The sequence below is a fragment of the Giraffa tippelskirchi genome, chromosome 11 (assembly GCF_054371585.1).
Source record: "Giraffa tippelskirchi isolate mGirTip1 chromosome 11, T2T-mGirTip1v1.2.pri, whole genome shotgun sequence".
NCBI lineage: Eukaryota > Metazoa > Chordata > Mammalia > Artiodactyla > Giraffidae > Giraffa > Giraffa tippelskirchi.
The window spans coordinates 50,609,809-50,632,928 of NC_137285.1; the positions used below are offsets into that span (position 1 = coordinate 50,609,809).

General features: G+C 43.0%; 1 protein-coding gene across 1 annotated transcript in view; it reads right to left on the reverse strand.

Annotated features, from left to right (window-relative positions):
* The window catches only part of MAML3 (mastermind like transcriptional coactivator 3), a 451,114-nt gene that overhangs the window by 169,123 nt on the left and 258,871 nt on the right, over positions 1-23,120 (reverse strand). The window contains exon 2 of the mRNA XM_081540610.1: positions 9,990-11,522. Coding sequence (XP_081396736.1) covers positions 9,990-11,522 — 1,533 coding nt within the window. The remainder of the gene's footprint in view (positions 1-9,989; positions 11,523-23,120) is intronic.

Below are 23,120 nucleotides of genomic sequence, written 5' to 3' on the forward strand. Positions count from 1 at the left end.
TTTAAATGCCACATCCAAATGGAGATTCTTACTGTCTCCTACTTCAAAGAATAGAAAGTACCCTAGCTGTTATCCCATGCATTTCACCTCACTATTCTCCAACAGCCTGGCCATCATCTGTATCATCTCTTAAGGAAAAATTCCTTGCCTGCACCAGAACGTCTTTCCATCCACCCTCTACCCATCTAAATCCTAACTCAAGCTTACCTCCCCCTGGGAGGGTGCTCCTTTCTACTCCTTGCAGTCCTGACCCTTGCCCTCTCTCTGCCTGTAAGCCTTAACTAAGAACCTAGTAAGACAGCACTTAACTAATGAATAGACATGCAAAATAGAAACAAACTCGGATTTAGGGGTTTCACTGGTGGCTCACTGATAAAGAACCTGCCTGCCAATGCAGGAGATGTGTGTTTGGTCCCTGGGTCAGGATGATCCCCTGGAGGAGGAAACGGCAACCCACTCCAGTATTCTTGCCTGGAGAATCCCAGGGACGGGGGAGCCTGGTGGGCTGCCGTCTATGGGGTCGCACAGAGTCTGACACGACTGAAGCGACTTACCAGCAGCAGCAGCAGCAGTGCTATGCTGTGGTTCAGTCATGTCTGACTCTTTGCAACACTATGGACTACAGCTTACCAGGCTCCTCTGTCTGTGGGATTCTCCAGGCAAGAACACTAGAGTGGGTTGCCATTTCCTTCTCCAGGGGATCTTCCCAACCAAGGGATCGAACCTGTGTCTCTTACGTCTCCTGCATTGGCAGACAGGTTCTTTACCACTAGCACCACCTGGGAAGTTCTGACTCTGGAAGTAGAATGAAATTGAGCATCTGGCTAAGGCAACACTTCTCTCAGAGCCCTGGAACATCTGGGAAAGGTGCTTGGATGCCATTCTTGACGTAACGGTGTCAAAACACAGAACCCCAAGTTGCGGTCCTAGTGACATGCCTGCCAGCAGTCTTGCCCTGAGGAGGATGTCCCCAGAGAGGTCCTCAGTAAGCCTCGTGCTTCCACTAATCTGCACACTTTCCATGCCATGGTCGTCTCTCTTCCCCCAGATCTTGAACAAAGCAACTTGATACACACAAGGCAGGGCCCCCCGTATGCCTATTAATAAAACAGAGGACTGGATAACCAAGCCTCTCTCTGGGAAACAAGGGGAAATTCCACTCTTCACCATAGTTGGGGGCGGCATGGAGAATGAACTGTTTTGTCTTATTAAGAGAATCAATAGGAGCAGTTCCATAAGTTAAAAAACAGAGCCAGGATCCACAAGATTTCATCTCTTAAAAAAACTCACTTATCCTATAACTAACAAGAGCCTGTTGCAGAGGGCAAGGCACCCTGTTCAGTGCGCTGTGGTGACCTAAATGGGAAAGAAATCCAAAAAGGAGGGGATATAAGTATACAAATGGCTGATTCACTTTGCTATCCTGCAGAAAATAACACAACATTGTAAAGCAACTGTGCTCCAAAAAAAAGAAATGTTTTAAAAACTTTCTATATCCTAAAAAAGAAATCTGGTAAGCAGAGTAGCCTAATTTTTCCATCTTACTTTAAATGATACAAGTCTGAGACTTTGCAGAACTTATCGTTCCACAGACAAGAATTAAAGCATATGCAAATATCGAGCAATGAAATAAACACAGGTTGCTTTAATTGCAGTTCAGAGTTATCTTATGCACCATTTCTCCATTAGAAAATGGTGGTGGATTGCTTATTAAAATGCACCTTTCCAAGCCTCATCCCAGACCTACTGATTCTGAGTCCTTAGCAGTGGAATCTGATTTCCTGTATCTTGAACAATTTCCCTAGGTGATCCTCAGGACCCGCCCTACCCCGCCCCAAGTTTCATAACGACTGTTTGACGGGGTGCAAGCTCTCTCAGTAAACATGAATATTCTCATTCCACAAAACCTTTAGAGTATTCTCATAGGGGGCTAATTAAAACCTCTTTCTTCCACAATACTATTATAAAATGAATTCCTTTCCTAAAACTTCTTTTTTTCTGCTGTTTACTCTTAGCCTCATATTTCTAAGACTCTGGCAGAATATCAATCAGGATTTTCAAAATATGCTAGTATGTTGATGGAAATGACCTCTTATACCCATCAATTGGAACGTTTCATTTATTGTATGGAGTTTGGTAGTGCTTTTGCCCGTAGGTTTCCCCTCCTCTGGGAGGCCCTGGATTCAGTCTGTGATGAGGGTTCTGTCAATATTTTACCTTGCATCTGACTTGCCAGATTCTATTGGCTTAGTCAGGGTCATGGAACTTAAATTGTTTTTCTAGTCCTTGAAGTCAGTCGATATTTTCGAGATCCTAAAAGCTACCCAAAGGTTATAATCACCAGCTCTTATTCTAAAATAGCATGTTTATCATGTGACTCTTCCCTGTCCTTCTGAACGTATATATTTGACATGTAAATTTCATGTCAAGAGAGTACTTTAGCATTCCTGAAACCAGCTCTGTTAAAGTCCAATATGTTAGAAGTAATAATGTGAAATACGTTGTAACACATACATTTCAATATTGGACAACGTTCAATATTTAGAAAGTCACTGAGGAAGCCTCTGGTAGATGGACCATCCTCATTCATCTTGGATTTCTCCAACTCCCTGGTATAGTGACAATAAAGGAATAAAAATGATATAAACATCCAAAAACAAAAGAGGATAGGAGATGGAAATAGCCATCAAGGGTGTCAACAAAATTTTGGAAGCTGAAAATCAGATGGCTGAGTGTTGACAACTGAGTTCTCTAGAGAAAGCTAATCCTTATTCTTGGTAGAGGAAGCCAAAAATCAACAAGATGGGTCAGAGTAAGGGATGTTGTAAAGTCTCAGGTGGCAGAAGCACTTCTGAATGCCAGAACGCACACAAAAGGAACATGAGCTATATTTCTGTTTTGTGAAGTGGTGGACCAGCTACACAACTCCAGAAGAAGGAATCTGGAGAGGTGAAGCCACAAGACTCTGGAATCCTACGTCCCAGTTCTGGTTGAGAGTGAACTGAGAAGCCGTACAAAACTGGGAGATAAAGCAAAAGCCTACAAAAAAGTTAGTGAAATACACTTTGCCATCACCACCACCTGCCGATTCCCTTCCTCTGCTTAGTTCCAGAAAGCCAGCCTCGAGATTCACAACTCTCTGTGATGAGGTTGAGAGAGTCTTTTCTGACTGGTGCTGTGGTAAAAATCTGCAGACACTGACCCAGTGAAGTGGCTGGGTTTCTAGCTCAACCCCTGTACAGTGAAGCCCCACATTTGACAAGCCCTGTCTAAGTGCACAGAGCAATGAATTAGCTTTATTGTGTCTCCCTCTTTAAATAAACAAAGAGACAAACTTCTAACATGAAAGAAAGAAAAATAAAACGAGCATATGGAAAAAGGGTGCTTAGGAGAAACAAGGGCAAGGCAGGGAGTACAAGAAAAATTAATTTTAAAATGAGCATTAATATCCTTAGGGTGAAAGGGATAAATCAGAGAACAAAGAAGAGCTTATGAAAATTTAAAATGGATTCTTTACCAGCTGAGCCACAAGGGAAGCCCAAGAATACTGGAGTGGGTAGCCTATCCCTTCTCCAGGGGATCTTCCCAACTCAGGAATTGAACTGGTGTATCCTGCACTGCAGGCGGACTCTTCACCAACTGAGCTATTAGGGAAGCACAAAATGTGATAAAGAAAATAAAATGGTTAATTTTAGAGCTGGAATGTAAAGTTAAGAAAATCTCACAGAACACGTAATGTGAAAGGGCAAAGATACGGCAAACTGAAAACATACGAAAATTAGAGATCAGGAGGTCTGCTACATGATGAATAAAAGTTTCAGAAAGTTAACAAGAAAGAGACAGAAAAGAGAAAGAAGAAACGATCAAAGAAATCATATAAGAACATATCTTAAAGACATATTTCCAAAAAAAGAAAAAGGTCACAGTACCAGACATAGTGGATGAAAAATAGCTACATTAAGGCATATTGTTATGAAATTTCAGGATAAAGTAAGATTTGAAAAGTTCTCAGAGTGAAAAAACAGATTATACACATAGAGTGGGAAATCCAAATGTCACTGGACTTCTCACCAGTATGAAAGCCACAGGACGATGAAAAAATGCCTTATCAGTTCTGATGGAATATGTTTTCTTCACTATAATTCTACATCTGGCAAACTGTGAATCAAATGTGAGGATAAAGACATTCTCAAAAATCATTTGCATAAAAACAATCTCCCTGAATTGGGAGCTGGGATTTGATGTATATACATTACTATGCATAAAATAGATAACTAACGGGAACCTACTCTATCGCACTTTACGCAGTTCTCTGTGGTGACCTAAATGGGAAGGAAATCTTAAAAAGAGGGGATCTATGTATACGTATAACTGAGTCACTTTGCTGTACAGCAGAAACTAACACAACATTGTAAAGCAACTGTACTCCAATAAAAATTAATAAAAAATTTATCAGAACTACATTGAACAATGAAATAAATCACTGTTTCTCACCTGTAATGAGCTTTAAGAGCACAATAAGACGAAAAATTAATAAAGAATTTTTTGAAATAAAAGCCAATCTCCCGTACACCCTTTCTTAGGCACTGAGAATGTGCTCTACCAATCCGCAGGGCTAAGCCAAGGAAGAAGAGGAGGGATCAAGAAAACAGACAGTGCAGCACAGAAGGGGATGAAATAGTTCAAGAATGATAGTGAAGGGTGAAGGCCAGCTGCATGACTTCAGTTAAGCAGCCGACCAAGAAACGTGTAGGACAGAAAACTGGAATGAAAGTCTCTAAGTCTTTAGGAGAGACACTGAAGAAAGGAAAGAAACAGTGAGAGGGAGACAGAGAGAAGGAGAAAGAGATTGAGAGAGAGTGGGAAGTAGGAGGTGGGAGGAGAAGCCGGGAAGGAGAGAAAGAGGGAGAGAGAGAAAAAAGCAGAGAAAATAATAATAGAGATCATCTGAAGTGCTTGATCCTATTAAAAGTTTTACAGGATCAGAAAGGTTGAGGACATATTGAAAGTAGGAGCAGAGACAAAAAAAAAAAAAGAAAATGTTAGTCGCTCAGTCGTGTCTGACTCTTTGTGACCCCATGGGCTATAGCCCACCAGGCTCCTCTGTCCCTGGAATTCTCCAGACAAGAATATTGGAGGAGCTGCAGTTCCCTTCTCCAGCTGATGCTCCAGACCCAGGGATCAAACCCCTGTCTCCTGCATTGCAGGCGGATTCTTTACCACCTGAGCCACCAGAGAAGCCCCAGGAGCAGAGATAACACCAGTTAAAAGCAGAGACAGTTATAAACTCCAGGGAAAACAAAAAGTTACATAAGAAAGGAAATATAACCATAGTACACTGCATAGCTAAACTCTGAGGCACTATGCAAAAATCAGTCATGTAAATATAGAATATTTTCAAAGTCATAATTTGTGATCTATCTAGTTCTACTGAGAGTGTGGGAAGAGAAAAAGAGAGACAGTGTGAGGCGGGGGTTGTTTGTGAGGAGGTCGTGCAACTGAATTAAATCCTTGTATTGAGTCAAATAACTGAAATGCCAAGGAACAGCAGTTTATGGACATAAATAAGAGAAAATAACTGAATGAGCTGAAGCAACCACCTTTGGGAAGCAGAAATTAGAATGGAGGGGTAATACAAGGGACTGCTCTTTCTTATCCTAAGCCTTAGAGTATGGTTTGACTTTCTGAACTAGGTCATGTATCATTTGGAAAAAATCAACTATATATATATATATATTTACAGAAACTAAACAAAGGGGCACCAAGTTTTTGAAGGAAAAAATGTATCTTCAAAGAGACTTCCATGGTGTCTGTGAATGTCAGAGCTCTGTTCCATCTGTGCAGATTTGATGGCTACAAAGCTTATAATATTAGTAATATATCTCACAAGAGACCCAATAGATTTCAGTAAAATCACATTGGAAAGGGAAAACATTCTGTAAAATATACGCATATATGGACTCATTATGATAGACACAGCTACATACAGAAAACACACATATGAAGAATACAGTAGCCAAGTGCCTATGATTCATCTAGTCCTATAATTGCAATGAGTAAAACTTAACATCCCATTTTGGAAATTATTCACTTTCCGCTCTTCCCTGTACGAATTATTCTGGGGCTCTGGGTATCCCTGTCCCCCTCCTAGACCAGCCAAGTAGTCACTGGCTTTTGCTTTACTTCGGGCATAGCTGCTCTGTTACTTTTCTGCTTGTCACACACAGAGTTTGCTGTCCCAGAAATCTCGTTGTTGTTCCATAGGTTCAAGATAACCACCTCCTAGCAAGGATTCTTTTTTGATTTGCCTTTCCAGGTCTTCTGTTTGATCTCAATAGCAGCTCTGTGTTATTTGTGCTAACACTCTCCCTGTTGGAGCCGATCATCAACTATAAATATATTTTTGGCCCAAACATTGATCATTGCCATCAAATGACTTACGAAACATCCTTATGTTTAAGACATAGTGTTAGGTGCTATGCAAAAACTAGCAAAGAAAAAAAAAAAAAAGAGCGTGATGAGAAATCCTATCCTTGAAAAACAAGATCAGGAAAAGATAATAGACATGACCAAAGTAAGTTCTGGTTATTCCGTCACAGAAATGCATATTTTAAAAATTAGAAAGCAAAACAGAAGTTTTGATGAAGAGAAGTTTGGAAAAGGAGAAAAAGGAAGGGAGAAATGATCAAAGAAATAATACAAGAGCACAACTTGGAGAAGAGTTGAAGGATTATCCTAGTGGAAATTTCATTAATACTTTCATTGTCACTGTTCTAGCTGATGAATTAAGATTGTAAGGAGTGAAAGGGGATGTGAGGAGAGAAAGGAAAAGAGTGAAGAGGGGGGAGAAGGGTTCTGAATTATCTCTATAAGCAGGGATTCACAACTCATATATATAAACGAATAGAAAGTAATGATATCACCTCAGTTCTACTGGCAAATTGGATAAGGATTCTTTGAATAAGTAAAGTGTAAACTTTTAAAATATAGAATATTTTCTTCCCTTAAAAAGTTTTTTTTTTTTCCTAATGATAGAATACATACATACATACCTGTATGATGGAACATTTTAAAAAATTGAGTAAAGTATAAAGAGGAAAACAGTTAAGTACTCATAATTTTACCAATTAGAAATACCATTCTCAATGTATTAGTTATTCAGTATTTTTCTATTTATATTAAAAAACACAATTTGGATTGTGACATATAAGCCGCAATCTGATCTTATTTCACTTGTACTATGAGCATTTCCATTTGATTAATCATTCATTAATAGCATGATTTTCAGGCACATTATTTATTTTTCCAAAATGTTTATTATGGTCCTAATTTTCACAATCCAAAGTGACACCAAGAGCATAACCTTTGTATACAAATCGTTGCTCAATTTTTGAATTGCAAGGAATAATATGAAAATTTTGAGAACTAGAGCTATCAGGTAAAACATATTCAAAATTTTGGAATAAATTCTTTTTTGTTTTTCTCAATCTTTGGTTCCCTCCTTTTCGAAACCTTCAGGAACAAAGTGGATTTCTATTTGTTCCTGAGAGAAATGGCATTTGCTGCTAATGTCCCAAATAAGCAAACATCTGTACAAGAAAATTATCTCAAAATATATGTTTTAGGGTTATTGGCTTTGGTGCTCAAGTTATTCATTAAAACTAAGTGTTCATTGTGGTCCTTGTGGCCAACAAAGAATAAAATGAATTTTCACTAGCAACAGCAGAAAACAAATTTGGACTACACCTCTGTATAACTATACTTTATATCTTACCTGTAATTCATGCTCATATTTGCGCAGTGTACTCACAGAGAGTGTAATTAACTACTCTGAGAGCTGTGTCAATACTTCTCCACAATCAGATAAAAGCAAGAAATAAATGGTATGTTTGCAGAAAGATATTCCCATGTTTATATATGTATGTTGAAGCTTGTTTCAGTGGTGAGTTAATATTTCATTAAAAAGCATGATTTTGTTTGATGGTTCTTTATGAGGTTAAGAAATGGTTATTTTAATGAGGAAGATTCTGTCCTTCCTAAAAGCACCTCAGGAGATGGAAGGAGGAAAGGAGGAACCCACAGATTTAATCCAGAAAACCATCACTTTTGTTTCTTCATCACTTGACAGAGTCCTTTCCAAACATGACCTCTGTGGTCCAAGGCTTCAGTTATTCACATAAGGACCTGAAATAGCACCTTTAAGACTCATGTTCCGTCAAAAACAGGAGCTTCGTCCCAAGCTAGCAAATTTCAAAAGACATTCTGTGAGGGTGGGGAGGGAGAATGGCTCATATTGCACCCACATGTGTGCAGAGTCAGAATTAATCACCTTTGGTCTGGCTTGGAGGAAGGAGGAAAAAAAACAGTGGAGGGAGAACACAATTTGTATTAAAAGTAACAGCAGATGACCATGCTGACAGCTTGCCATCTCATAAACCTCTGAACTACAGCAAACACCTCTGTGTATCACCTATATTTCTGCATGCTTCAGAACTTAACATTGAAATGTATCAAATGCTGCATTTTCCAATAGTATAGTTTTAATGGAACCAGGATAAAACATTAAAAGTTCCCATTTCAATGATGGTTTTCTACCAGCCACTGATGGCAGTTTATGTCAACCAAGCTATATTTTTATTTCTCCAGACAGAATTTCTTTAGACCTGGTTGGCATGTGCAGACAAGAAACCACTGTGAGGCTTTGGGTTGGAAGTGCTGTGAAGGACAAGCATCAAGCCACAGAGCTCAGGCCTGTCTCTGCAGGCCAGCACCACCCTCAGCCCTGCAGTCTCTATCAGGCTTGGGGAGGTGGGGTGGGGGTAGGGTGGGACATACCAGGAGAGGCAGACACAAACAGCGCCCAGTGATGCAAGATCTGCCCGCCTTAATTCCCGGTGTTTCTAAAGCATCCCACTGTGGATGCGTATCCAAGTGCTAGTTAAGACCTGTTTGCACACGAGGGCCCCTAAAGCAAAGACTTTTCTGCAAAGTCTCCAACTGCCATCAAGTGTGGGCATCCAGAGAGGACCAGGGCAGAGAACTGTGCCTCCACAATTCACATCTACTGGCAATAAAATGATGGCTTATGAAGTCACCCGCATAGGGGTAAGGTCAGTAGGATGATGCTTTTTCCCTACTTCCTCTCCCCTTTGAGGCAGATAAAGTGTTAAATTAAAGGAGTGTTGGCTGCTGGCCACATTGATCAGGGTGAGGAGAGAGTTGATGCTTGTCAATGAGTATTCATTCACTCCCCAGTGGTTGCCACTCACTCTTACCATGGATCTCTACACCTGATACCATGATACCATGAAGAAAGACAGCAGGAAAGAGGAGACTTGGACGCAGCACTAAGAGACAGGCACCATCAAATTCTCCTGAATCAATAGCTGATGAATCGGAGATGGTTTTAGTACACTCTCAAGTCACAAGGTGGAAACAGCTACTCAGTGCATTTGTATAGCAACAAGTATTGAAACGTTGCACGGTCTTACAAAAATCTATCCTCCACTTCACTTTGAAAACACAGAAAATGCTCCCACCTTCGAACATCCAGAATCCAAATTTCCATAATTCATAACACAGGGAAGACAGGTTGAGTTTCTTTGGGACCTCATAAGACGGCTGTAGAGATCCCGAAAGCTCTGACCTTCCTGCCTCCCCAGTCTTGGACCACATGACCTGGGAGAGAAGCTACAGGAGAAGCAACACGCTGTGTCACATGGCCTCTATAACCTCCCATCTAGTGAGCGTTTTACACCATTTTTGGTTTCTTATCTGCCGTCCAGAATAAAAGAAGTTTGATCCCCTGGCATTTAATCAAACACAGGGAAGTATACTCTGCCACCTTGTTCCATGTCTTAGAAAAAAGAGAAGAAAACCCCTCAACAAACCTAGTAACAACACAAGGATGTGTAGGAAGGATGTCTGAAGGTAATAACCCCCTTATGGCAGAAGCAAGGAGAGCATCGTATGTCCACTTTCACACTTACCTGACCGTGGGATGGCAGCGCCGGGTAAGCCATGGGCTGACTCATCACTCCCTTCTGCTTGATGAGGAGCACGCGTTTCTGGTCCTCGCTCAGGTGTGCCCTGGGGGCCTGGAGCTGAGGTGGGGGCTGCTGCGGGGGCTGCGGCTGCGGGGGCTGCTGCTGGATGTAGGGCGTGAGGGTGGTTTTGTTGGGATTGGCCATCGGGGGCGTCATCCTCTGACTCAAGTCGGCATTAAAGTGGGTCAGAGGCTTAGTGTTGCCATAAGTCAGAATATTGTGCTGTTTGTTTAAGGAGTTTGTACCCATGTTATTTGGCTGCTGATTGATCATATTCAGGTGATTCTGAGGGAGGTAGTTATTCATTGTCGTCTTCTGCAGGTTGTTGGCCATGGGAGGCACTATAGGATTTTGGTTGTTAAAGGCTTGGGGGTACATCATGGGGCTATTTGGTTTTTCCGCAGTGAAAGCTGCTCCGTAGGGACTGGATGGAGGCCCTAAGGGAGACCAACTGGAAGTCTGATTTGAGTGCTGCTGCTGCTGCTGCTGCTTCTGCTGCATGAGTTTGGCCCTTTGCTGCTGCTGCGCGGCCATCTGCTTGAGCTGCTCGGCGGGGGACAGGTCAGAGCCGGGCACGGCCCCGGGGCCCGAGCCGGCGCCCCCCACCGGCACGGCTGCCGGGTTAAGGAGATAACCATTTCCGGGCCGAGATGGAGCCTGGCCCGGAGTGTGAGCTGGGTTCGGAGTTTGAGGGGACTGGACCGCACAGTTCGCTGGGGAGCTGGCGGGGTTGGGCGCCACAGGAGTGGTGGCCACTGAAGGTAAGTTGGTGGCCGTGGAGACGGTGGAGAAGGGAGGACCCGAAGAAGAAGGCCTGGCCTGGGGGGAGCCCAGAGAGACGTGAGCAAAAGGAGAGTGAGACGGGTCACTCTTCACACTGGCGCTCTCCTGGGATAGCGGGGTCTCTGTGGCCGGTTGCGAGAATTCCGGCTCCTTCTTCTCTTCAAAGTCTTCATTGAACAGGTCCTGTATGTCGTCTTCAGGAACGGTGTTGGCCAGTTCATCTATTAACTCCTGCCACTCCTGATCGTTCAGGTTAATGTCCGAGAACAGCTTGTTCTGATTGGAAAGAGAGGTTTCTGATGTGTCTATGCAAGTAGGGTCATCGAGAGGCTCTTGTTTGAGATCTTTGCTCTGCAAGATGGTGAAGCTGTCCTCCAGGTCACTGCAACCGTTCACAGGAAGTTTAAGTTCTGGGAGTCTCCCATTCTTACTCAGGTCTTCCAGAAGCCCAGGAGTGTGAGTCCCACTATTCTGCAAGGGCAAAGAAGGCTTCAGGTCAAGTTGGTGAAGAGGAGAAGCTGAAGGCAGTGGCATGTTGTTGGGTAAATTGTTGATGGCTTCCATCCCCGTGGGAATGTCCTTTCGTATTCGCTTGCTAGTTGGAGAAAAGCTCCCATCGCAAGCACCATTCTGCTGGTCTCCATTAAGTGGTGATCGGGCTCCTTCCAGCTTCCTTTTCACAGTCTCTTGGAGCTGGAAAAGAAACAGGAAAGAGAATGACTGAATCTCCAAGTCACAGCGGACTCTTCAAGCATGGCAGCATGCATCGCTATGAACTAATTGTTAAATTATTTAGAACATATCAGAAAGATGTTATATATCTAATTTCAAAACTGCCCAGCCTTTGATTCAAATTCTTTGCAAAGAGGTTTTATCCAAAAGCAGAGTTCACAGGACTAAGAGATAGCAAGCAAACCAAAGATTGAAGGGTGGAACAAAAGAAAATAAACAGTTAAGGCAATCAACGCTTCTCTTACTGGGAAGAATCATCTAGGAATATTTTTCAGATGAATGCTACATGTGAGACTGGGGCCAAAATGTGCCATACTCAAGAAAGGTGTTGATACCTTTCTTAAATTCTTGTCACATCGTAATTGAGAACATCAAGGAATTAAATCAACAATACTATAAAGCACACTGAAAATCCTCGAAGAACATGGCATTTAACACATTTACTGAATAGCACAGAAATGAAGATTAATGGTTAACATAACCCAAAACTTCTTTTCGGTTCATATTGCACTTGACCTCCCAGCATCTCATGACATAGTAGCCTGCTCTGTTCTAAAAGTGTGCATGCATGGGTTCCCTGATATCACACTTTCCTGGATTTCCTTCTTTCCATCTGCTCGTTCTCTTTTGTATTCTTTCGTTCTCCTAAATGATGGCATTCTTCATTGTTTGGTCTTAAGCTTCCTTTTGCCTCCAGGGCACTGTACCTGTTGTTTTCTTCTCTTGGAAAACACCCCTCCCCTTCTCTCTCCCCTTCCCTGGTAATAGCTATTCATCTTCCTGGTTGTATCTTAGATTTCACTTCCTCCAAGAAATCTCTCACATCCCCTCCCCACCCCCAACTACAATAGGTACCTCTTTTGACCCACCTGTACCGGGTTGGAAATTCTGGAATAAGTTTTTCCAAGAAACCTCTCCTTCCCCATCATAGGTTTTACTATACACTAGGACAGTTGCTTAAGTGTCTGTTTAGCAAGCTCCAAGAAGGTCAGGGCTACAGCTGACTTGCTTACTATGCATTTGTGGGACTGCAGGTAGTGTTCAGTTCAGGTTCATAGCAGTGGTTAACAGGTGACAGCAAAGATGAATGATTCTCTTGTCTAATTCACAGGTGCTGAAGGAGGTGAGTTTGGATCAGAGCAGGAGGCAACCCCACTGACATGAAGGAATGCTTGACTTTGAACTTCTACATTCCCAGTAATGGGATATCTAACCCTGGAGAGGGCTGTGTCTGTTTAACTGGACTTATTTGCAAAGTCCAGTTAAGAAAAGTCTTGCTAACTGTGGATTTAGTAAGTATAAGCCTAATTCACCTGTCTGTCCCTTTCCTTTTTGCCAGAAAAGGCCAGTCCATAGGGCTCTAGTGAAGGCGGCTGACACAGAGGAGGTCGTGGGGAAACACCTGCCAGATGATGACTAAAGGAAGACTAGGCTGGGTTGGAAGGAGGCTCCAGTAACTTTGCAGAGGTGAAGGCACAAGGCAGAGAGACCTGGGGAGGAAGTGGGAAGCAGAGCAGCCCCACCCGGACCCTCTCCAATTCTTGGCAGAGCATCCCAGGATCGAGGCAAGAGAGGGACAATCTTCCCTCTGGCCCCACACACGCACAGGGAGGCACATGTGTAATAAAACCAACCTGGAGATGACATGAGGGGCTCTAAGAAGTGCCACTTTATTGCTATCATCTCATAAGTAGAGAATTCCATTTGAAAAGTAAACAGAAGAGGTCTTTAAGTAAAAATCCAGTCTAACCTTTGCTCCTACACTTTCTTTTTTTAATCACAACACCAAACATTCTGTAGTTGCTTGGTAGACACTCCTGAATTGCTGAAATCAGGCCATAACTCAGACACACTGGAATTTGACTTCGAAGAAGATACTGGCTCCATCTATCATACAAGGCAGAAACTTCGAGAAAATGAAGCTGTTTATTGAACAAACCGGGAAACTGTGGTTCTGATCTTAGGTATGGCAGACACTTGAATGTAGCTCCAACACATAGTGGCAAGGTCAGAAATGACAGGTGCAGAATCTAAAGGAAGTAAAACTTGGGGCCCTCAGCACTTCTTGAAGGGATGTTAACCTTAAAAAAGTAAGCACTTGTCTTAAAAATGAGGGCTTCCCAGGTGGCTCAGTGGTAAAGGATCCGTCTGCCAATGTAGGAGAGCAGGTTCAATCCCTAGGTTGGGAAGATAACTTGGAGAAATAAATAGTAACCCACTCCAGTATTCTTGTTTGGAAAGTCCCATGGACAGAGGAGCCTGGTGGGATAACAGTTCATGGAGTCACAAAGAGTTGGACACAACTTAGTGACTGAACAACAACAGCAACTTAAAATGAACCTGACTTTATTTTTAAAGGTGCAGATCCAGGATTCTGTTCTAGGCCATGAAATGGACAGGGCAGGAGGCAGAAATGAAGACAAATGCTTAATTTACTCCTCTGGAAATAGTGGTGGCTGAGACCATGGAGACAAACAAGTCTGGCTGGGAACCTCAAGGCTCACCTCTTACCAGCAGAGCAGGCCTGGGGTGGTGGTGGCGGGGGTGGGGGTGGGGGTGAGGCAGAACATGGCAAAAACACAGAAACAGCCCTGTTGGCCTTGGAGTCAGAATGTCTGGCTTCAACCCCAAGAACCCCCTCTAGGAGTTAATATGTACAAATGTTATCTGGTACTCAATAAATATTAGTGATGATGCCCTCTGAGCATCATTGGTGGCTCAGATGGTAAAGAATCCGCCTGCAATGCGGGAGACTGGCTTCTCTCCCTGGGTTGGGAAGATCCCCTGGAGGAGGGCATGGCAATCACTCCAGTATTCTTGCCTGGAAAATCCCAGTGGACAGAGGAGCCTGGCGGGCTACAGTCCGTGGGGTCACAAATATTAGGACACAACTGAGCAACTAAGCACACACAGGATGCCCTCCATTAGGAAATGAGTTAGAGGGACTTCCTGGTGGTTCAGGAGTTAAGAATCCACCCACAAATGCAGGGGGCACAGGTGTGATCCCTGGCCTGGGAAGATCCCACATGCCGAGAGGCAACTAAGTCCATGCACCACAACTACTGAGCCCATGCTCTAGAGCCTGCAAATCACAACGAGAGAAGCCACTGCAATGAGAAGCTTGTGCACTGCAATGAAGAGCAGACCCCACTCACCACAACTAGAGAAAGCCTGTGCGCGGCGGCGAAGACCCAGTGCAGCCATAAATAAATAAATTAAAAAAAAACAGAGAGTTAAGTGAAGGTAGGGATTTTTCTGCTTTTTTCCACTACTGGACCCCCAGTGGCTCACAGTACATACTCAATAAATACATGTCAAATGAATGAATCCTGGAAAACTTATTTAAACTCCCCTAAACTTTGGTTTCTTCATCTACAAAATGGGCCAATAATATCTAGCTCATACAGTTACTGTGAAGATGAACTTAAATGAAATAAAATGGAAAGCACTTAGTTTCATGCCTGATATCCTGTAAGCACCCATTAAGCCTTATCTATTATTATCTTAGAAATGTGATAAAAAATTTTTTAAAAAATGCAGTGAACCACAATGAGGTATCATTTCACACCAGTCAGAATAGCTGCTATCCAAAAGTCTACGAGCAATAAATGCTGGAGAGGGTGTGGAGAAAAGGGAACCCTCTTACACTGTTGGTGGGAATGCAAACTAGTACAGCCACTATGGAGAACAGTGTGGAGATTCCTTAAAAAACTGGGAATAGAACTGCCATATGATCCAGCAATCCCACTGCTGGGCATATACACCGAAGAAACCAGAATTGAAAGAGACACGTGTACCCCAATGTTCATTGCAGCACTGTTTACAATAGCCAGGACATGGAAGCAACCTAGATGTCCATCAGCAGACGAATGGATAAGGAAGCTGTGGTACATATACACAATGGAATATTACTCAGCCATTAAAAAAAATACATTTGAATCGGTTCTACTGAGATGGATGAAACTGGAGCCCATTATACAGAGTGAAGTAAGCCAGAAAGAAAAACACCAATACAGTATACTAATGCATATATATGGAATTTGAAAGATGGTAACGATAACCCTATATGCGAGACAGAATAAGAGACACAGATGCATAGAACAATTTTATGGACTCTGAGGGAGAAGGTGAGGGTGGGACGTTCTGGAAGAATAGCATTGAAACATGTATATTATCATATGTGAAACAGAACACCATTCCATGTTCGATGCATGAGACAAAGGCTCAGGGCCGGGGCAATGGGATGACCCAGAGGGATGGGATGGGGAGGGAGGTGGGTGGGGGGTCCAGGAAGGGGAACACATGTAAACCCATGGCTGATTCATGTCAATGTATGGCAAAAACTATTACAATATTGTAAAGTAATTAGCCCCCAACTAAAATAAATAAGTTCATAAAAAAAAAAAAATGCAGTGATACCCATTGAAACTATTGCAACTTAGATTAGTTTCTGAATCTCTAAATACATACAGGTACAATGATATATTTTTGCTCTCTAGCTTACAACAGCCTAGTGTTTTCCAAGCACCTTGTATAACTTTTTAAATATAAACAACAAAAATCAAATTTGCAATTCAAGCCTGAGTCCAAGTGCTAATGCATTCATGTACTAGATTGTAGAACAGTGCTGCATGGTTGGGGCTCAAATCAAATGCATTTCCAGGATGTGACCCGATTGAAGCTACTTAGTATTTCCTTTTCCTTGAGGGCCTAGAGTTCCCCACTGCTGGCCCCTTTAAGCCAAACCTTGACATATATTTCCTGTACCAGAATTGGGAATGGAAGAAAGATATTATAGAAGAAACATGTTATGGTTTTTCTTTTGTTGTTGTTCAGTCGCTCAGTTGTGTCCGACTCTTTGTGACCCCATGGACTGCAGACGCCAGGCTTCCCTGTCCTTCACTATCTCCTGAAGCTTGCTCAAATGCACGTCCATTGAGTTGGTGATGCCATCTAACCATCTGGTCCTCTGCCGCTCCTTCTCCTTTCATCTTCAATCTTTCCCAGCATCAGGGTTTTAGTTGTGTCCAGAAGAGCAGAGCCATCTCAGCATCCCTCCTGTGTCCCATCTTTGCTGGACAGCAGGGTGGTCTGAGAGTCTGACTCCCTCCTTATGTCCCTCTTGGGGGATGGAAGGAGAGTGGGCAGGAGGAGACAGGACCTGCAGGCTGAGGAACTCGCAAGCAGCAACTCTCGTGCTCACAACTGCCTACACATGGAAATGACCTGGGGACTCCCCATGTCCCAGGGACTCAGGTCAGGGTCTCCTCCCTAATAGCCTTATCTCAGGAAATCCCTGGGGAAACCATGGGAACAGTGAGAGCCTTTATTTTCACCGTAGATGTTGACTGCAGCCATGAAATTAAAAGACGCTTGCTCCTTGGAAGAAAAGCTATGATCAACCTAGACAGCATATTAAAAACCAGAGACATTATTTTGCTGACAAAGATCGGGCTAGTCAAAGGTATGGTTTTTCCAGTAGTCATGTATGGATGTGAGAGTTGGAGCATAAGAAAGTGGAGCACTGAAGAATTGATGCTTTTGAACTGTGGTGTTGGAGAAGACTCTTGAGAGTCCCCTGGACTGCAAGGAGATCAAACCAGTCCATCCTAAAGGAAATGTTCATTGAAAGGACTGATGCCTAAGCTGAAGTTCCAATACTTTGGCGCCCTGATGTGGAGAACTGACTCACTGGAAAAGACCTTGATGCTGGGAAAGATTGAGGGCAGGAGGAGAAGGGGACGACAGAGGATGAGATGGTTGGATGGCATCACCGACTCAATGGACATGGGTTTGGGTGGACTCCAGCAGTTGGTGATGGACAGGGGGGCCTGGCGTGCTTCAGTCCATGGGGTAGCAAAGAGCTGGACACGACTGAGCGACTGAACTAAACTGAACAGGAAGTCCCTGGTCCTTCTGCTTCCCAAAGATGGAAGCCTTTTAGTATGATTTGTGCCCTCCTGGAAGAATCACAGGAACTCTTCATCGAGTGTCGGTTTCCTTGTTCCACTACTCTTGTTTTATTACATGTACATATTTTCTCCCTTTCAGGGACATTGCGGGGCCCGGAGCTGAAGTCATCCATTGCCTGTGACAGTGGGGGTCACTCTTATGTGTCAGTTACTCTGAAGGAAACAAATCCTCCTCCACAGTGGTTCCCGCACAGGTCTCTCGCCTACAGTGTGGCTTGATGGCTGTGTTTCTGTGAAACTCTGTGTGTATGTGTGTATGTGATAGAGCTGAAACAGGAAGAGACAGAATGGTTTGGGATGAGTGATATGACATCCAAACCAGTAGTAATAAGAACAGCTAAGCCTTTGGGGTTATAAAGTGCTTTTATGCAGGATCATATATTATCCACATAGCAAACCTCTGGGGAAGGTCATGCATGTGCTGGTCTGATGGCTCTACAGGAGGTGAAATGGAGAGGGTGGATGATGCCCACAACAAGGAGAAACATGGCTGAGATGACTGGACCTCTGCTGACATTTCCAGCAGATTCTAAAGGGTCCATGACAAAGATATTCTTTCTTCCTGTAAACTTTTAGCAGTGCCAGTATGCTTAAACAAAGCAAAACAAAACAAAACTCAACTCTTATTGACTGTCTCTGACTTTGCATGAAATTGGGGAGGATCTGGTAGCTTGGAATAAAAATGATGATCCTGCTATTCAGATGATGAAGATTTAAAGATGGAAGATATTGGGGGTAACCATCAGATTCCTGTCTCCTTCTCCTACAGAGTCTAAAAGGTGGGAAGGATTCACTTGGACCACCTTACAGATATTTAGGCATAGTGAGATTAAGCACTTCGTCCCAGATTATAGTGCCAGGGGTGGGGGGTAAGGTGGGGCACTCAACCTGGATTCAAATTCAGACGCAGGTGACTGCATAAACACTTCCCCTCATGCAGGTGGTGAAGCACAGCCATGCCTTCCTCAGTGACCCTGGGATCCAGTGCTAATCATGGTAAAATGTTTTCAGTCATTTTCAGGACTCATCCGTATTCCACCTTCTCCTCACCACCTAAAGCCAACTGCATCTCAAGGACATCTGTTCTTATCACTAATGATTTTTATCTTAATAAAAGACTTTTATCTCATCTTCCACTCCCAACGCCACTCCCAACGCCACTCCCCTAGTTCAGATCATCAACACTGCTCTCATGATTTCGGCAGCAGCTCCTGACTAGCCTCTCTGCTCCAGTCTTGCCTCTTCTCTAACCGATTCTCTCTGTTGTCTCTCTGTTGGGGCTGTGATTTTCCTTATAAAATGTGAACCCATTCTTCACTTGCAGCTCCTCTGGAGCTACCTGCTGTCATCAGCATCATCTAAGCCTCACACAACGGCCCTCCACAACTTGATCTGCACCACTGCTCACCTCTCCAGTCTCAGCTATCACGTTGAACCTTCTTCCCCTCCACTGGCCCTCCAACTCCAAGCAAATCTAAACCTTCAGGTCTACTTAATTATTTGCCATTCTCAGGATGCACGGTGTTTGTTCTCTGTCTCTCTGAGTCTTTGCATACGTTATGCTCTCACCCAGCTTCTTCACCTGACCAATTCTATTTGTCCTTCACCATACAGTTTAGACATTATGTTCTATACAGTCTCTCATGACAGCTCCTCTGCACACCTCCTGATCTTGGAGACCCTTGATGTGCTTCCACAGCACCTAATACACATCATACCATAACAGCTTGCCTTTTCCTTCATAAGACTGTAGGAATGAATGAAAACTAGAAAGATTTCTCAAATAACCACATTCTGTTTGTGTAACTGATCCCTAAAGCAGGCACTTGAAAATGGTGGCCTGTATGGTGTTTTAATGACAAGTAAGTAAATGTACGATTTATTTTGGTTATTTTAAAAGTCTGGAAATGGCCAACAGACTGTCCCTTCCTTAAGATGTTGGAGAACTCTATGGGTCCAGGAAACCTATGTTGAGAACAATTTGAGAGCATATGAAGAACACCATGGTGAGGAAAAGTGAATCTGAAACCCAGAGACTTTACATAACATAGCAGGCTCACAAGTTTTGACATGTTTGTGAACTCAAAATGCTGGATATTTTCATGGTTGAAAATTTTAAATTTCCTTACAAAGGTTTTGAGTGGTTTTCACCCACCAACGTGCTCTTTCCAACCAAAAGTGTGGGTGAACTTCCTTCACCAAATAGTAGAGATACAAGTATACAAGAATTAAAGGTGAATTGCAGGAGCTATAAGTAATTTAGAGGCTCCAAGAGAATATTCTGGTTATTCTCATCTGCTCTGGTCAAACCAGAAGATGATCCATGGAGTCAATTTTCATATGGTTATTTTCTTCTCATTCTATCAGTAGATAATAAGCATATGAACACATGGATAAATCTGACTTGCTTATTTAATGTATCTGATGACTGACCCAGAATATTCATGTGTTAAATATATTACTTAGTAGAATACGAATAGAGTGGAAAACATTTCCAGAACTGTCTTCTAGATTTAAGTGTCCTTAGAAAGGATCTTTTGAGGTTTATTTAGAGGTTCAGTTTTCTAGATCAGTGATTATCTGACTTTACAGTGACTTGGGAAGCTATTAAAAATGCAGGTTTCTTGGTTCCACTTCCTCAGTTTGATTTTATCACCCAAGGTGGGGCCCAGACTGGGACACAGACTGGTGGCTGCTGCTGCTAAGTCACTTCAGTCGTGTCCTACTCTGTGCGACCCCACAGACGGCAGCCCACCAGGCTCCCCCGTCCCTGGGATTCTCCAGGCAAGAACACTGGAGTGGGTTGCCATTTCCTTCTCCAATGCATGAAAGTGAAAAGTGAAAGTGAAGTCGCTCAATCGTGTCCGATTCTGCATGACCCCAAGGACTGCAGCCTACCAGGCTACTCCGTCCATGGGATTTTCCAGGCAAGAGTACTGGAGTGGGTTGCCATTGCCTTCTCCAAACTGGTGGCACAGGCAGCTAAAGAAACATAATAAAACCCTCCAATTTCTCTGAGTTCGTCCAACATTCCCAGTTTTTAGAAATTCCTATCTAGACTAACAATTCTGTCAGAGTCCTGAAATTCTGAAGTTGTCCGTTTGATTAAAAATACATGTGCACACATACCTAACGAATGTCAATATCAGATGTCCCTGGGATTCCCTGGTATCCCGTGGTTAGGACTCAGTGCTGTCACTGCTGTGGGCCTGGGTTTGGTCCCTGGTCAGAGAACTAAGATCTCACAAGACACAGAGTGGCCAAAAAAAAAAACAACCCCAAAACAATAAACAAAAAACCCCCAGTAAAAAATCATCTGTTCCCGAGTTGAATGGTGATGCTCTGGGACAGCTCGTAAACAAGATCAAGAAACAAAGCTCTAGATGGAGATATTTCCAAGTGCAGGGGAGCTTGAATCCTGTAGGAGCTTGCTGAATTTCTACAAGACTTTACATGAAAATGTTTACTTTTTATATTTGAGGTTTCTCTGAGTAGGATAATATCCTAGAACATTTTCTCCCTCCATATTCTACATACTTACTTTCATTTTCATTCCTCACGATCTGAGGGTGTGTTGTTTGCTTGTGGTGGCAGGTGTAAATGGGTGGGTTCATCCCCAGAACAAAGACCACATCAAAAAGCGAATGTATGTCAGATGTATGTTGAGAAAAGTCGAATATGTTTGTTTGAAGGGAATCTACATGAAGAGACTACATGTTCAGATAGCATCACCAACTCAATGGACATGAACTTGAGCAGACTCCAGGAGATAGTGTAGGAGAGGGAAGCAGGGCATGCTGCAGTCCATGTGGCTGCAAAGGGTCGGACATGACTTAGCAACTGAACAACAAAAACATGAAGGGTAGAGCAACGCACATAAAAAAGATAAATCTTATCATAACTTCTGAAATCTGCTTTGTCAGCCTTTGCACTCCTAACATTATTTTAGAGAGAAAACAACTTTACTACCTAATAAAATTCATATGAGTTTAAATACACACACGCACAAAATTTGCCTGAGAGCCTAGAGTTTAAAACCTCTACCTGTGACCATTCCAGGATACAGCTTCTTTGGAGCTAATCAAGATGAAATTTAGGTCTTTGGAGGGGATGTCAGTTAAAAACCTGACATCCCCTCTGGTCCCAGTCCAGTTGTTGGGAGTCAGTGCTTTCAATGCTGTAGCCCAGGGTTCAATCCCAGGTCTGGAAACTAAGATCCTGCAGGGGCAGCACAGCCAAAAAAGAAAAGAAAAAAAAAAATCTGTGTTCTGAAATGCTCCAGGAAGAAATGGATCATCTTAAAAGTGGCCTTGCCCTCCTGGAAAGCATCTGAAACCTCAATTACATAGGCCCAAGGGAATGCTGGGGCACTGCTGAGCCCCCAGCCCAAGGAAAGAGGACCATGTAGAACATTCTGGGGGATTTTGAGTTTAGCTTTAGAAATGACCATGATCTTTTGCCTTTTTGCTATTATATATTGTATTGTTCAGTCACTCAGTCATGTCCGACTCTTTGTAGCCCCATGGACTGTAGGAGCCGCCAGGCTCCTCTGTCCATGGAATTCTCCAGGCAGGAATACTGGGTGGACAGCCATTTCCTTCTCCAAGGGATCTTAGTGACCCAGGGATCGAACTCGCATCACCTGCATCAGCCAGTGGATTCGTTGTCACTAGTGCCACCTGGGAAGCAAACTCTATTCCTAAGTCATCTTAGATGTGTACCCACAAGAGTGCTGGTGCCTCTTTTCAGTGTTCGGAATATGGATGCCCACCGAATTCCAGCTGCAAGCTGCTAAATCAAGACATTCCTTAAAAGCATATTAAATCCTTTGTGTGTGGCTGAATTTTTAGGTACCCTTTTATCCTTCAGTTATGCCTAAATTGCACCACCTGAATCCACAACAACACATTGAGAATAGATCATAAAACATCAGGAGCAGTGGCAGTCCATGCCCTTAACACTGAGAAATGCCAAGTCCCAAGATGTCCTCAAATCTCCATATTTCCAAATACATGAATGTTGGTAGTGGCTCTTGGCTTTCTCTCGATTAAATGAATAACATATATTTTCATCACAAGTCAGGTGAATTCTGTGTACTCTTTATATCTGAAGTAATGAAGTTTTTCACAAGCTCCATATACGTAGTTCAAATTGGTATTTCAGTGAATTTATTAACTATTTGTTGAAACTGAGACTATCTCTGTAAATGCCAACTTTCAAATCTCCTCACATAGTTTTCAGTAGAAAGACCTAACTGGTAAGTTTTTGGAAAATCTGGTTCACTGAAGATATTATTGTCATTTAATCTTCCAATTGGCTGAGACCTTGCAATGTACCAGGCATCATGCTACATGATTTACGTATATTGCTGGTGATAGTGGTTTAGTCGCTAAGTTGTGTCTGACTTTTTGTGACCCCATGGACTGTATTGCCCACCAGGCTCCTCTGTCCGTGTAATTCTCCAGGCAAGAATACTGGAGTGGGTTGCCATTTCCTTCTCCAGGGGATCTTCCCCAGCGAGGGACTGAACCTGCGTCTCCTGCATTGCAGACGGATTCTTTATCAATGGAGCCACCAGGGAAGCTTG